The 16933-nt window shown below is 47.6% G+C and overlaps 1 protein-coding gene across 1 annotated transcript in view; it reads left to right on the top strand.

Annotated features, from left to right (window-relative positions):
• Positions 1-16933, top strand: part of FAT2 (FAT atypical cadherin 2) — a 75453-nt gene that overhangs the window by 11952 nt on the left and 46568 nt on the right. The window contains exons 2-4 of the mRNA XM_073230402.1: positions 6663-9942; positions 11491-11805; positions 15666-15724. Coding sequence (XP_073086503.1) covers positions 6684-9942; positions 11491-11805; positions 15666-15724 — 3633 coding nt within the window. The 5' untranslated portion in view covers positions 6663-6683. The remainder of the gene's footprint in view (positions 1-6662; positions 9943-11490; positions 11806-15665; positions 15725-16933) is intronic.

Here is a 16933-nt window from a genome sequence, read left to right on the forward strand (position 1 = left end):
CCAGCTCCCTTTCACCCATGCTTTAGGGAGGACTTCCGTTTCAGTTATTTCTCTTCCCTCTAATTTCAGGGTTGGGCCAGCCTGACCTTTATGGACAGCTTTCCTAGGCAGCCTTTCAGGATCCTGGTCGTGCTGGCTGCCATCTACCACACCATTACTGGTCCTAATAAGGTGTTACTGCACATCTTTCCTCCCTGTGCTTTCACCTCTCATATTATCTGTCTTCCCTGCAGTCCTCAGAAGTAGGAGTACTCATTATCTCCATTTTACAGACAGATAAATTGAGGCTCTGTGGCCTTCGCAAGGTCACACAACCCCTCAAGGGCTCAGGCCACTGGCCCTTTCCCTGCTCACATCCAGTTCCTTGACTTGTTTTGCTACATGAGAACCTAGCAGTGGTTGCTTACAAACTAGCAAATGACTAAAGGTTCATCCACGTTTCTCAGAAGTAAATCAGGCCTCCCTACCCACAGTGGATTCCAGTTGGCTTAAATCAGTAGAGCTGGTTTTCAAGCCCAGTGTATGTCAGAATGGGAGTCTTGAATGAGAAAATCCCCCTTTTTATCTAATATCAGACTATTCTTCCCAACATGCAGTTCTGTTCTGGTTCTGCTTCTTTTCAAAAATCTTCAATAGCACCTAACTACTAACAGGAAAAATTATTTCAGTAGCTAAAGACTTCCTGACTAGCAGTACCTTGAAAGTCAACATTCTTTCACTTTTAATTTCAATTTTGGTTTAAAGGCACAGTCCTTCCTAATTCCCCCTCCCTGACCCTCACCCCCTGGCTTTAAGCTATTGTAACAAACAGAATCTATTTAGGATTCTTTCTTGAGAGCCTGAAGAGCAGCCCTAACATTGGCTGCTTGAGGCAGATGCGGGAGAGGGGAAGGGGGTAGGGCCAGAAAATACTGCAGGCTCCCAAGTGCATGGTAATTTTACCTTTAGATTTTGTACGGAGTATGGACATTCTTCAATCCAGAAGGATAAATCCAGTGGCCATTTCTTTTATGAAAGGCTTTCCAAACTTTAAAAAGTATCTTATTTCATTGCTTCATCCTAAAGCCTAGGAAATCCAGAGAATCCAGGTTCAGGAAGTCTGGCCGTCTGTCTTCAGTTCAGCCATTACTTTTCTGGGTGGCACGCAAACCTGTTTCCCTTACCTGAGAAATGGGAGCAAAAGGGCAGATGTGTTTCCTAGGAGTATTACATGGGCTACTAATGAGCGCCTGCAGCATGCCTAAGAGAAGGGAAGGTTTTGGGTCATGAGGGAGAATGTCATCACTGATCTGTGCCTGGGTACTTCTGGCAGTGATGAGGATTCATTTCAATGTCCAAAACAAAGCCTGGCATTTTGAAGATATCTGGTATGAGCTTCTTTAGAAGAAGCTTGATTTGGCTTTGAATTCCTCCAGGTACATCTGGTTCCCCATGAAAGGAACAGAATTAGTCACCGAGTCATAGACTTCTAGAACAAGAATGCCTGACTCACTCACTGCACATGGACCATTGCACACACAGATCATCGAGTACTAGAACCACAGCACATCCAGCCATGTGGCAGAACTTTTTGGGAGAGGACCAGAATATTAGAAGAGTGGAGCCCTTGCTGGTCACATCTGGAGGGGCTCCTAGAGGTCATCAAGTCCAGTTTTCCAATCTTGTGCTTCCTAGGGGATGAGAGACAACCCTATGGGCAGGGCCCTAGGCCTCCACCCCTGCTTCTGGTAGTGCAGCTCTGCTTTTGACTGTTTAAAGATTGTGTTTCCAGGTATAATATAATTAGGAAAAAGAGATTCTCCCCACAAAAGCAACAGAGGGATTTCAAACCACAGATTCATTCTTCACAACGTATGTCATTTACAGAGGAAGAAGGAAGCCCACAAGGCTTAGGTGGCTGACTTAACCCAGGCCACACAGGGAATGAGTGACTTCAGATCCAGTTCTCCGAAGAGCCAGGTTAGCTTACTGCACTGACCAAGGGACAAGCTTTGGGGAATGTGCAGCCCTGAACCACAGCCAGAGGAAATCCCTTCCTTCACTGCCTTTGAGGGCTCATTTAGGGCTGAATAGAGACCACAGGGCTGCACAGACCAAGGAATCAGACCTGCATGAATTGGAAGGAACTTTAAAGCTCTTCTCATTTCCCTCAAGGGCAAGTGTTCCCGCCTGAGTCTCACAGCCTTAACTGGAGGCCACCTAGGCTCTGGTTCTCCCAGTGACAGGGAGCTTTCCATACTCTGAGATGACTCTTTCGGGATTGTGCTTGAGATCACTGACCAAGACGATGAGGAGAGAGATCTTGTAGCACTTTTCTTCCTGGTTGTGCTGAGACGTTTATCAATGACTTGGACAGAGACATGGATAAAAAGCACCAAGTATCTGAATGTTAGAATCAAGATTCTGAGAAGCTGGAGCAGCGAGCTGAAACACAGGGTGAAGTGAATCATGGTCTCATTAAAGTCCTGCAGCTTAGTTGCACAGAATCAGCCTGCACAAGCAGAGGTTGGGGATGGCATGACAATGTATCTGAGAGCTCTCATTTCTGCATGCTCCACAATCAACGGTATGAGCCAGCTGATGCAAACTAATAGCACTGTGTTTAGATTCATGTAAATTAACTGTTTTCCTTTTCAAAATTGTAATATGAAGTAGGGCAATGAGGATCATAGAAGGCAAGCACTTGCCCAAGGTCACACAGCCTGAATCTGTGTGTTATGAACCACCTTCTGTTGCCTTCCCATCTATGCAATGGGGTCGGGAGTCACAAGGAGGCTGAGTTTGATTTACGCATGCATTCTTAAATGGTCTGTTCATGCACCTGCACTTGCTTACAGCTAGGCTCACACAAGCCCCACAGCTACCAGTTTATTTACTCACGTCGTATTCATTCTGTTAAGCAGGTGAATGCTAATCGTGTGATTAACGTACCCCTACAGTTATTCAAAAATTGTCTCCTAAGTATGTGTGTATACTGTCTTGTGAATGTGCATACTCACCCACATGCAGATTTTCCTGTGAGGCTGGGGAACCGAGAGCGTGAGGACCCACCCCAGACAAGTGCCCGCTCATGGCTTCCCAGAACAGCCTGCGGCTGGGCAGCAAGCTTAGACTTGACTGGAGACCAGTGGCTTCCTGCTCCTCTGGGTGCAGCCTGGACCTTCTCCAGAGGGCTCAGTGGACCCCACCCTCACCACGGTCTCAGGCTTTGATTCTGCCTTGGCTTTGAAAACTAATAATAAATGATAGTTACTGGGTGCTTTTCTATGGGCTAGGCACTGTGCTAAGCACATTAATGTGCATGACTTATTTAGTCTTCATACAATCCCAGGAAAGCAGTACTCTTTATAGCTCCATCTTATAGATAAGGAAACTGAGGTTTGTAGGCTTAACTCGCCCGAGGTTATGTAGTTAGCAAGCGGTGGAGCTGGGACTTGAACCTCATAGTTGGGTTCACAAGTGACCACAGCTTCTCTTCCTGGCAGCGTGGTCAGGAGGAAAGAACCTGGCTCAAGTTCTCACCCTGTGACTTTGGGCAAATCCCTTTCTTTTGGGGGACTTTATTTTCCAGCTTCCAAAAGGAAGGGAGGATCATTAAATGTTCTTTCAGCTTTCATTCTGCCCTTGCTTTTCTTAAGTCCAGATCCTTCCATTTTTCAACTAGTATTTATTGAGTGTGGTTATGTACCAGGTCCTGATCTCAGGCACTGGGAATTCATGAGTGAATAAGATACACAAAGCTCCTGTCTACAAGGGGCCCAGTGTCTAGTGCAGGAGGCAGTCACTAAACAAACAATCAAGAACATATTGGTCGTGATAAGTGCCATGGAGAAAATAGGATGATGTGATAAAGATGGGCATAAGGCAGGGGGCTACATCAAACAGGGGGTTAGAAGGGGACACTGAGCTGAGAACTGGGTAACAAGGAGTCAGCCACCTAAAAATCTTAAGTAGAGGGAAACCACAAGTACACAAGCCCTGGGCAGGTCACAGTTTGGGATGTTTTCAAGGTGAAAGGAGGTCCATGTGCCTGCAGCTTAGTGAACAATGGGGAGGGTGCTAGAAGGTATCATTGGAGAAGCAGGCAGCGCCCAGATGTTATGGAGCCTTCCAAGCCATGAAAAGGAGTTTAGATTTTAAAAGGAGTTTTAGATTTTGCTATGGGAAGCCACTGGAAAACTTTAAGCAGGGAAGTGATATGAACTGACCTATGTTTTCACAAGGTATTTGAAAATAGTGGTCATAGGTGCTGTGGGCCAGGAGGCACCCACAGAGCTCAGGTGCCTCTGTGCTCTATAAGCCTGTTTACTTGCTCGGGCCTGGTGCCAGGCAACAAGGGCAAGGGCATATGTCCAGACATAGGCCCTCTCGCCAGCAAACCACTTGCCAGATCTGTGGGTCCTATAGCATCAACACAGTTCTGGCACCAACCCCCACCTAAGGGTTCATTCTCTTTACATCTTATCCCCCTTCAGGTGCCCCCTTCAGGTGCCCCCCCCCTCCTGCTGCCTGACCTAAGCTCATCTCTGCAAGGTGCCCTGTGCAGCTGCTGAGCAGTGTTTTGTTGGGGCCTGCCTTACATGGGTGCTGACCTGGTGAACAGGAAGCTTTCTGCAAAGCAGGGCAAGCAGAACTGGGAGGCTGCATATATCCTGGGCCCACTGGGCCATGGAATGAGTAGACCTGGGGCACGGACACATTCTCCCCTGGAATGCCATTCCCGGGTGGCGGAGGGCAGTGGGGGTGGTGGGGAGTTGGGGTCTGAATGACTCAGGGGTTCCCTCGCACTTTCAGGAAGCTATGTCAGGGATAGAAGGAGTATGGCTTTTGCTCGGAGCCGGCTTTGTCTTGAAGTGCAGTGGTAAGCCAGGTGTGAGACAGGGAACAGGAAGGGCGAGAAATAGAGAGCATCTCTTTTTTGTCACTGGCTTTAGGGCCCCAAGTATAGAATCCACCTCCATCCTGGCCCCTCTTTTCAGAGGTGCTGGGCTCAGGACACTGTGAGGGATGGTGGCCCAGGGGCTGGAGGAGGGGGAATATTCAAATTCCTTTCTGTCACAGGCTTTCAGATGCCAAGTTGAGCAGACTTTGCATTCCTGCCTCTATCCTGCCTCTCATGTTGGGATGCTACCTGCAAGGTCTGAGAGAATTTGCATTCAGTTCCCTTGACTCTGGAAAGAGAAGGATCCGGGCCTCTCCTTTTCCCCTATGCCCTTAAAGTTAACTCTTCCGAGCGAGGCAACTGGAAAAACAAGTCTTGCCTGTTTCATCCGGGAATGCTCAGCACATCTGGCTGGCAGCCATGTAGCTCCTTGTAGTCACGACTCCCCCAGGCAGGCCAGGCACCAGCCTGGTGTGCACAGCCTCACATTTTGCTTCTAGATGGCCCAGTTTGGCAACCAAGATCTGCTTTCCTCCCCGCCCACCCCACTCCCTGTGGTTGGCCCTGAGAAGTCTCACATTTTGACCCAGGCTGGACTTCAGGGACAAACCGTGTGGGAAATGGCAAGGGAGAGAACAGGGCGAGCAACAGGTCTTAGAGAAGAGAAGCATTGATTCATGGTTAGTTCGGCAACTCCCAGGAACTAGTTGTTACCTGACCACCCACCTTGTGACTGGGACAAGACCCTTCCCCAGTGTGGGACTCTATGTCCCCATCTGTGTATGAGGAGCAGGGTCAAAACTCTGTCATCTCTAAGGTCCATTTCAACTCTGACATTCTAGGGGTTTAGGAGTTTTCTATGTTTAGGGTCACAAGATGAGTCAGATTCAGGCTCTGTCCAAAGGGACTTGTGATGGGACAGTTGTAGGTAAGCCTGGGATCAGGGAAGCAGCCCTGACCTGTGACACAGAGTTTCATGTCTAATTCTTGCTTTGCCTCTAACTAGCTGGAAGGCCCTGGGTGGTTCCTTCTCATTATGAAACTTAGTTTTCTGTAACTAATAATAGCTAATATTAAGTTAAATCTTACTATGTGCCAGGCATCCTGCTAGGTCATTTATCTTTGTTATTTCATTTAATTTCCGCAACAATTCAATGAGGTAGATAAATATCCACATCCCCATTCTACAGAAAAGGAAATCAAGGCTCACAGAGGTTAAATAACCTGCTCAGAACAGTGAGTGGTGGAGCCAGGGGCTGACGGCCGGGCAGCCGATGACAGGCCTGTGATCTGGTCACTTCGCTTCTCTGCAGCCCCTGCCATCGTGCAGATGCAGCTCAGTTTGTAGGAAGCACTTGGAGCTGGACTGCTCAGCTCGGGGGCCGGGTTGGAATTATTTCACCATCACTGGTAAGTCACTGAAGGTTTTTGGAAGAAGAGCAAGGTGGTTAGGTCTGTGTTTCATCTACCAGGTGCCCTAAAGAGAGCATGTAAACCAGCCTGTTATTCTTCAACCCCAGGGTTGTTCAACCTTGGCACTGTTGACATATGGGGCCAAATTATGCCTCGCTATGCAGGCCATCCTGGGCCTTGTGGGGTGTTCGGTGGCATCCCCACCCTCTATCCACTTGACGCCAGTAGCACCTGCCCCCATAAGCTGAGACAGCCGAGATTACCTTCATTGTCAAATGTCCTCTGAGGGGCAAAATCTCCGAGTTAAGAACTGCAGCAGGGGGTGGCATCTCTTTTCTAACATGCACCCTTTCTTTTCTTTGCCCAGGGTTTCAGGAGTTTTTCCAACATGATTATTGCCTTGTTGGGTTTTGTCATTTTCTTGCTCAATTGTACGACCTGTGAGAAGCCTCTAGAAGGGAACAACTCCTCCTCAGCCTGGCACTTCACACACTCACTTTATAATGCGACCATTTATGAAAACTCTGCTCCCAAGACCTATGTGGAGAGCTCTGTGAAAATGGGCATTTACCTCACCCAGCCCCAGTGGACAGCGAGGTACCGGATCATCTCTGGGGATGTGGCCAATGTGTTTAAAACAGAGGAGTATGTGGTGGGCAACTTCTGCTTTCTGAGAATAAGGACAAAGAGCAGCAACACGGCCCTTCTGAATAGGGAAGTGCGAGACAGCTACACCCTCATCGTCCAAGCCACCGAGAAGAACTTGGAGTTAGAGGCTTTGACCCTGGTGGTGGTCCACATCCTGGACCAGAATGATCTGAAGCCCCTCTTCTCCCCACCTTCATACCGAGTCACCATCTCTGAGGACATGTCCTTCAAGAGCCCCATCTGCAAGGTGACTGCCACGGACGCTGATCTGGGCCAGAATGCCAAGTTCTATTATGCCTTTAATACAAGGTCAGAGATGTTTGCCATCCATCCCACCAGCGGTGTGGTTACCTTGGCTGGGAAGCTCAATGTCACCCAGAGAGGGAAGTATGACCTCCAGTTACTGGCTGTGGACCGCATGCGGAAAATCTCTGAGGGCAACGGATTTGGCAATGTGGCTGGGCTTGTCATCCATGTGGATCCTGCCCTCAGGAAGCCCCCAGCCATCATCTCCGTGGCAGTGGCTCCACCGGACAGCAGTGAAGGTGCCACCTATGCCACTGTAGTGGTAGATGCAAACGACTCAGGCGCTCAAGTGGACTCACTGGAAATTGTTGCTGGTGATGCCGGAAAGTACTTCAAAGTCATCAAGTCTTACGCCCAGAGCAATGAGTTCATTTTAGTGTCTGTCAGAGACATCAACTGGTTGGAATACCCCCATGGATTCAACCTCAGCCTGCAGGCCAGGAGTAGAAACAGGCCTTCTTTTTATTCCCAGATCAGGGGCTTTCACCTACCCCCTTCCAAACTGGCTTCCCTCAGATTTGAGAAGACTGTTTACAGGGTGCAGCTTCGTGAGTTCTCCCCTCCTGGAAGCCATGTGGTGGTGGTGAAAGTAACCCAAGCTCTCCCCAACCTGCAGTACATCCTAAAGCCATCCTCAGAGAGTGCAGGGTTCAAACTTAATGCTCGCACTGGCCTCATCACTACCACGAAGCTCATGGACTTCAGTGACCGAGCCCACTACCAGCTGCACATCAGAACCTCACCGGCCCTGGCCTCCACGACTGTGGTCATCGACCTCATAGACTCTAACAACCATGCTCCCATCTTCAATAGGTCTTCCTATGATGGCACCTTTGATGAGAACATCCCTCCAGGCACCAGTGTTTTGACTGTTAATGCCATAGACCGGGATCACGGAGAGAATGGATATGTCAGCTATTCCATCACTCATCCAAAAGCTGTGCCCTTTTCTATCGACCCTTACTCGGGGGTCATCTCTACCTCCAAACCCATGGACTATGAGCTCATGAAAAGAATTTATACCTTCCGGGTACGGGCATCAGATTGGGGGTCCCCCTTTTGCCAGGAAAAGGAAGTGTCTGTTTCTCTTAGGCTCAAGAACTTGAATGACAACAAGCCTATGTTTGAGGAAGTCAACTGTACCGGGTCTATCTATGAAGACTGGCCAGTGGGAAAATCACTAATGACTATGTCAGCAATAGATGTGGATGAGCTTCAGAACCTAAAATATGAGTTTGTATCAGGCAATGAACTAGAATATTTTGATCTAAATCATTTCTCTGGAGTGATATCCCTCAAACGCTCTTTTATGAATCATACTACTGGTCAACCCATCACCTATTCCCTGAAAATTACAGCCTCAGATGGAAAAAACTATGCCTCACCCACAACTTTGAATATTACTGTAGTGAAGGACCCTCATTTTGAAGTCCCTGTAACATGTGATAAAACAGGGGTATTGGCACATTTTACAAAGACCATCCTCCACTCTGTTGGGCTTCAGAACCAGGACTTCAATGATTGGGACTTCACTTCCTTAAGCACATATCAGATCAATCATCATACCCCCCAGTTTGAAGAGCACTTCCCACAGTCCATCAACGTCCTTGAAAGTGTTCCTCTCAGCACCCCCCTGGCTCGTCTTGCAGCCACTGATCCTGACCCTGGCTTTAATGGCAAACTGGTCTATGTGATTGCAGATGGTGATGAAGGGGGATGCTTTGAGATTGAGCTGGAGACAGGGCTGCTCACTGTAGCTGCCCCCTTGGACTATGAAACCACAAGTTTCTACATCCTCAATGTAACAGTGTATGACCTGGGCATACCCCAAAAGTCCTCCTGGAAGCTGCTGACGGTGAATGTGAAAGACTGGAATGACAATGCACCCAAATTTCCTCCTGGTGGGTACCAGATAAGCATTTCAGAGGACACAGAAGTTGGAACCACAGTTGCAGAGCTGAAAGCAAAAGATGCTGACTCAGATGACAATGGAAGGGTTCGCTATACCTTGCTAAGCCCCACGGAGAAGTTCTCCCTCCATCCCCTCACTGGGGAACTGGTTGTCACAGGACAGCTGGACCGAGAATCAGAACCTCAGTACATACTCAAGGTGGAGGCCAGGGATCAGCCCAGGAAGGGCCACCAGCTCTTCTCTGTCACTGACCTGATGGTCACATTGGAAGATGCCAATGACAATGCTCCCCAGTGTATCATGGAACTCAGAAGACTGAAAGTCCCAGAGGACCTACCCCTAGGAACTATCCTAACATTTCTGGATGCTTTTGATCCTGACTTGGGCCCTGCAGGAGAAGTGCGATATGTCCTGTTAGATGATGCCCATGGGACCTTCCAGGTGGACCTGATGACCGGTGCACTCAGTCTGGAGAGAGAGCTGGACTTTGAGAGGTGGGCTGGGTATAATCTGAGCCTGTGGGCCAGTGACAGTGGGAGGCCCCTGGCCCATAAGACCCTCTGCCACGTGGAGGTAATAGTTCTGGATGTGAACGAGAATCTCCACCCTCCCCGCTTCGCCTCCTTTGTGCACCAGGGCCAGGTGCAGGAAAACAGCCCCTTGGGAACCCAAGTGATGGTAGTGGCTGCCCAAGATGACGACAGTGGCTTGGATGGGGAGCTCCAGTACTTCCTGCAGGCTGGCACCAGTCTTGCAGCCTTTAGCATCAACCAAGACACAGGTACTGGGAGTGGGTAGGGTACAAGTACCAGGTCTAAGAAAGGATGGGCCTAAGACAAATCAGGGACTGTCCTGAAAGAAGTCAGGCTGCAGGCTATAAAGAAAGGTAATAAATAGGGACTTCGTCCCATCAAAGTTATAAAAATAAAAGTTATTTCATTTTTAATTTATCTTCTTCATACTGGAGATGTGTATATAAACGTGTGTATGTGCATGTATCCATTTAAGTCAAATTAACCACTACCGTAGTATACACATGTAGACACATGTACATGTGTACATATGTACATATATATGCCTAATAAAAGTAATGCATCATGTTTATACATTTTTTATATATAATTAAAAAGTGAGTGTTTCTTTGTGTCCCATCTCCCCAGATATAATCTTTATTAATAATTTTGTCTATAGTATTCTAAATTTTCCTCTTTGTATCAATGTATTATCACTGTTCATTTTATTATTATGAAAATGTAATACAATAGACACTAATTCTGAAACATTTTTTTCAAAAAACATAGCACCAGGATATCTTACATGTCAGTACATACAAATATTGCTCATTCGTTTTCAATGGCTAGATTCTATTCTATCATACAGGAGTTAATATCCTGTTCATATACTTTTACTCATATGCATGAGACTCTACAGGAAAAACTCTAAAAAATGCAGTTGGTAGGCCACAGGATAATGCATATTTTCAATGGTTATAGATATCTCCAAATTATCCTCCAAAAATATGGCAGTGACTTATTTGCTCTTTTTCAGTTTCATAGAAAATAAATGCAATTCAGCAAATACTTATTAAGCAACCTCTACTTGTGAGGTTCTGAGATAGGCACCTTGGGGGGATTCCAGGTGAATAAAGGTAGGTCACTGACTTCAAGGAGTTTACTATCTGATTAGTGATTTATTTCCAGGGGAAAGGGCCAGTGATGTGGTGAAAGAACACATTAGACTGTAGTTCCAGAGCCAGCTCTTCTGTTTGCTTGTATTACCATCTTAGTCAAGTCATGCTCTCTCTGGGCCTTAGTCTCCCCAGCTCTGACATGCTGTGGAAGTGGGCATGGGCACTGCTTTCTCACATGGCTCCTTCCAGATGAGTATGACCTGTGAGAACTTAGGATGCAAACTGCCTTTGTTTTACTATTTGACCCTCAACTTTCAGAACAATGCTGGCCCATAGTAAGCTTTTGAGTGAGTGAGCTAATGGATGAAGCTCAGTCTCTAAAATCATGAAGATGATGGGCAACAGCAATTTATTCATCAAATCCCTAACCCTTAAATTGGTGTCATTAATACTTGAATCTTGAAGAAACCAGTTTAAGGACAACTGCCCCAGGCCTATTTTAGCAGAGAAAGACCCTGAGAAGTCCTACAGTGAGAAGTGAGTTCCCTGGTCTGACTCAGCTGTTCCGCAGTTCCCTTTCCCACAGAATATCTATTGTTATTCTCTCTGCAGTGCAGTGTGGGGACTGTCAGGTAAGGTGATTTCTAAAACTACTTTGAGCTCTAAAATATTTTGGGTTTGGTGATCGACTGTCCCTAGGAATGATTCAGACTCTGGCAGCCCTGGACCGAGAAGTTGTGTCCCGCTACTGGCTGACGGTACTGGCAGTGGATAAGGGTTCCACACCCCTCTCCTCTGTAACGGAAGTCTACATTGAGGTTATGGATGTCAACGACAACGCCCCCCGGATGTCCAGACCCGTCTTTTACCCCTCTGTCTGGGAGGATGCACCCTTGCACACCTCTGTGCTCCAGCTGGATGCCTGGGACCCAGACTCCAGCTCCAAAGGGAAGCTGACCTTCAATATCACCAGTGGGAACCATATGGAATACTTTGCTATTCACCCTCTCACAGGTAAGGACCTCAGAGACGCAGTGCTCCTCAAAGTGTGGTCCTGGATTGGCATCACCTACAAACTTGTTAGAAGTGCAAATTATCAGGCCCCATTTTAGGCTTATTGAATCAGAACTCAGGGTGGGGCCCAGAAATCTGTATTTTAACAAGATAGCCAGGGGGATTCTGATGTGTGCTAAGTTTGAGAACTGCTGCTCTGCAAAGTCCATCTCTGTGTGAAAATAAGAATGTGTCAGCTTCCTTCCTTGGGGCTTATGGAAGCTAAGCAGGTTGGCTGGTGGTGAAACCAGGACCATTTCAGATCTCCAGGTGCTCCCAAACTGACCCCTCTCCTGAGTCACAAGCCACAGGTTGCATCTCTTAACCGTAGTTTCAAACTGATCTCAAGCCTGCCCACAGAGCAGTTGGAAAATCTGCCCACAGTAGAGATGCACTCTGACGGAGTCACCATCTCACAAATACCAATCCTTGGCTCAAGGTCTTCAGGGGCAAAGACAGTGGGTGGTTTGGAGGAACCTGGGCATCACGAGCTTCTAGCAGTGAGTCAAACACAGCCTACGAAGGTGTTTTGTTTGGCTTGCACCAGCTTTAAACAATGATTTTTCAAGTTATTGCCAACATTTTAAAATAAGGAAATTCCACAAAACATTTCAGATTCCTGGTTTTTCTTTAAAAACTAGAAGATCCAGCCATGCTGACCCCACATTCCCTGGAGCTGACAGCAGCTCCCTGTGTAGAGCAGGCACACGTCCTCTGGCCCCTGAAGTCCCCTCAACCCCTACTGTATCATTCTCGACCTGTTTCCCACATTTACACTGCCTGGCTGGCTTCTGTTGGCACTGGGAACTGAGAGCCAGTTCCCACTGCTGCAGATACTTCTCTATGGCCATACGTTCTTCCTGGAGGGAGAGCAACCTTCTTGCAAAGAAAGCTGACATTCTCCCTCTGAGTCTAACATCCTACGCTCCAGCTCCGAGTGCTTTTGTCCTCCTAGAAGATGCTTTCCCCAAAGGCCCTACCTGGGCCCACCCTGTCCCTCCCTTTTCAGAGGAGGGAAGAGATTTCTCACCTAAGGCATTTGCTTCTCAGTGTTTTCCAAATCCCTATTCTGTTTACTGTCAACAATTCCCTGACTTGGGGTCTGGCAAAATGCCCCAGAGGGCAGAGATGTTCTTAGTTTTCCTGCAGTTGAGAAGAAATGTTCACCAGCATAAGCATTTAAAAATAGATTATAAATGAGCCATGAGCCCCCAGCCTGACTTTCTTATCACCACCATTGTACTGTCCCCCTGCCCCTACTTAGAGTCCTTGGATGGTTTCCTTATGCCCCTAAGATAAAGCTGGATCCTGCCATGTTCCAAAGACTTGTGTCTGACCTGGTCCATGCTGACCTTTCTGTCTTTATCTTGCCCGTCTCACTCTGCCACTCTGGTTCTAGCCATGTGGCCTGCTTCAGTCTTTGCCTTCCCCTGGCACATGGCGTTTGCACACTCTGTTCCTTCTGCCAGGAGTTTCTTTTCCTCTCCTTTTGTCTGGCTAACTCCTGCTGTATTTTCAGATCCTTAAAGAAGTTTTTCCTGATTGTACAACACATTCCAAGCACCATCTACCCCCTCCCATTTTTTAAGCATGTCGGACACAGAATGTTATGTTCATTTGTATGATTATTCCATTTTTTATCTATGTCCTTCACTAGACTTCAAAGGATTTCTGGAAAAGGAACCTTGATTGTTTTGCCCTCTGTAGTATCTTCAATGCCTGGCATACCATAGGACCTCAATCAAAAATGGGAAATGAATGAATGAATCTGTCAACATCTATACTTTTTGTTAAGCCTAAGATTCATTTATTTATTCAGCAAACATTTAAAGGTGTCTGCCCTTATCAGGCATTTAAACTGTGTGCTGTGGAGAGAGGTGAAAATTATATAACCCAGTTTTGGGCCTTAAGGAATTCAGTTCATCAGAAGCATGAAGATCTGGATATAAAAAATGATAGAACCAGTGCGAAGAGCACACTATAAAATATGTGTAGATGTGATGCTGTGACTGCTCAGAAAAGAAAGGAAGCTGCTCAGTGTGGTGGGCCAGCCGTGGCTTCATGGAGCCCAGGGCGTGCGTGCTGAGCCAGAGGATGGAGAGGCTTTGACAGGCAGCAGCCTGGAGAGCTCTTGGGCAAGCGGAGTGGCAGGACCAACAGGCAGGAGGCAAGAAGACCCAGGTTTCGTTGACGACGGAGCAAGGAGGTCAATTCTCTAAAGGCATATCCTATTTCCAGCTCTTCTTGACTAAGATCTTGGGGAAGTTCCTTAACTGTTCTATGTCTGAGTTTCCTCACCAATAAAATGGAGATAGTAGCTATCTCCTGGGTGGTTGTGAAGATTCAATGAGTTAATAGATAGAGATATATAAAGAGCTCAGAAGAATGTCTGGACATGTAAGAGCTCAATGGGTGTAGGCTGTTTTGATCCTGAGGGAGAAGAAGCTGGGAAGGTGGTTGGGGTAAGGCCGAGGCTCTGCAGGGTGAGTGGAGTAGAAGAATCTGGAACCCATTAGAGGTGGTATCAACAGCAGTTGGAAAATTATTGGATGAGGGAGGAAGAGGGAAGGGCTAAAGAGGGCCTGAGATGGAGTGATGGGAAACATCTGTTTGGAGGGAGAAATGCTAAGATCCGAATTGGATGTGTGCCCGCCTCATGCCAGGCCCTGAATGGGCCCTTGCGCAGCCCCGGTGTGGCTCCACCTTGTCCTGGTTCCACACTAGCACTCCTTAGGGATCCGGGCTCCGGCCTCAGAGAGGGGGTTGAGGCCAACAGCGGGGGCCCCTGGCAGTGGGGCTTCTCAGGAGCCTTCTTGGACCCCTCCCGTGCCTGCCTCAGTCAGGGGAGAAAAAGTCAGTGACTTGGCTCTGCTGCAAGAAGCTTCCCCAACAGAGGCCACTCCTCACCCATGTGCCCATTTCCAGTTCTGGAACCCGTCCCCCATCAGTGAATCCCCTTCTCCCTCCCTCACGGAGCCTCCATTTCATTCCACATTTACTTGGCCATTAATTGCCTAAACAAGATCGAGAAACTTACTGAAAGTTTTCAGCTGAACCACTGACCCCTACCAGTAACTCTGCTTTCATTTAAGGGAGACCTTCCCTATCCAGCTGTGACCTCTCAGTCTATGGGCTTAAATGTCCTCCCTGGGCTCCCAATAATCTTGCTCTTGACTTCGCTGGTGCTTGCAGAGAACTGACACCTTGTCTTTCTTAAGGCCTCAATTTGTAGCCATAGATTTCATTTCATAGTGCTTCAGAAACAGCTCCTGATTCTAAAATTATTTTGGTGCCTTTTTTTCTCGCTCTAGATTTCATTTTATGCATTGGGCTGCATGTGACTCAAAAGGTACCATCTGCTCCTTCATAAACACCTTCTCATTTGGTTCATTCTAACCTCCAGTAGCTTAAGTAGACTTAAAAGTAGACTTACAGACCGCCAAGCCCACCTTCCTCAATTTGCAGATGGGCTGAGAGGAGCCCAGAGGGGTACAAAGCCACACTTCGTGATTTCCTATGAACTGAAGGCAATGACTGTGATGCTGCATGACTCCTGACAACTGCCTGTTTTACTGGCCAGTCCGTTGTGCACAGCACCCCTCCTAATGATGAAAGAGGACTAGATGGGAACCTCCACTGATAGCCCTCTGCTGTACAATCTCACCTCCTCTCCTCCGCTTCTCTTTCTCCAGAGTTCCATTTCCCCTTAATGTCTTTGTTTGCCAAAGACCAGAGCCTTGACCTAAGATTTGAACTCACCCCCAAGTACAGTGGCCTTAGGAGCCCATTGCTCAGGTGTCTCTTCTGCCATCTCTCCCCAGGTCTCCTCTCCACGGCCCGGCAGCTGGACCGAGAGAGCAAGGAAGAGCACATTCTGGAGGTATGTAGTGGTGGTGGACCCAGCCACTGGATTCAAAAACGTGAAGGAGGCTGGGCTGGAGCCGAACCAGGCCATAGGGCCACGTGTGTGTTGCCAGGCACTGTGGTGGAGGAGGAGGAGCCACTCAAGCTGGGCCTTGCTGTGGCCGGTGGTGGACTTGCAGGGCTGGCTGGCTCTCTGGCTTTGGGAAGGGAAGACCTCTGAAGCCATGCCCAGGCTGGGCAGGAAGCACTGATTGATAGGAATGCCTACAACGAGGTCAGGAAGAGGGAGCGCTACGCGGGTGCTCTGTGCTTGTCAAGTCTGGTTTCCAGCTCATCCCCACCATCCAGAGAGAGAGAGAGAGAGAAAGAGAGAGAGAGAGAGAGAGAGAGAGAGAGAGAGAGAGAGAGAGAGAGAGAGAGTGAGAGAGAGAGAGTGGCCCAAGGTCAAACACTGGATCAGTAGCAGAGCCTGAATGAAAACCCAGCCCTTTGGCTTCTATCTGTGCTTTGTCTACCCATCTGTTCTCTTGACAGGATGTCTCTAAAATCACATAAGCATCCCTGGTGCCCATTCTGATGGGCAACCCTCTGCACATTGCCCTTGTAAGAAACAGATATAAGTAAGCAGCAGCTACAAGTCCTTTTAGCATGCTTCATTCAGTAGCGGTATTTATGTTTAAACAACAAAATATTTTTAAAATTTGGAACCATTTGGAGTGAAAATGCCCTATCTCCTATAATGCCCTTGGGGCTATTGATACATGGGATAATTCGCCCCTACATGAAATAGCCCCTGATTCTGAAATTATTTTGGTGCCTTTTTCTCACTCTAGATTTCATTTCATGAATCAGGCTGCATGTGACTCAAACAGTACCACCCACTCCTTCATAAACATCTCATTTGGTTCATTCTAACCTCCAGTAGCTTAAGGAACTGGAATAACAAAGCTTATGAGAATTATGAGCAAATAAAAAGTAAATGTTCTCTTAGAAATGGCCCTGGGGCTTCCTAAATAAAGAGCACCAGCTTTTGTCTAGAGCCTTTGTGACTTTGTCTTCTTCCAGTTCTGTCCGGTTTCTTTCTCTGTTCTTTCTGGCTTTCTTGTGGGCAAGGTTACCAGAGACCTGGGTTCCAAGCAGGTGAGGTTATGATAATAAAAGTGATGAGCTGATGCCAAAGAACAGACTGAATGCTATTTGCAGGCTGTTGAAGACAGGGTGATAG

This window comes from Manis javanica, chromosome 1 (assembly GCF_040802235.1).
Source record: "Manis javanica isolate MJ-LG chromosome 1, MJ_LKY, whole genome shotgun sequence".
Classification (NCBI taxonomy): domain Eukaryota; kingdom Metazoa; phylum Chordata; class Mammalia; order Pholidota; family Manidae; genus Manis; species Manis javanica.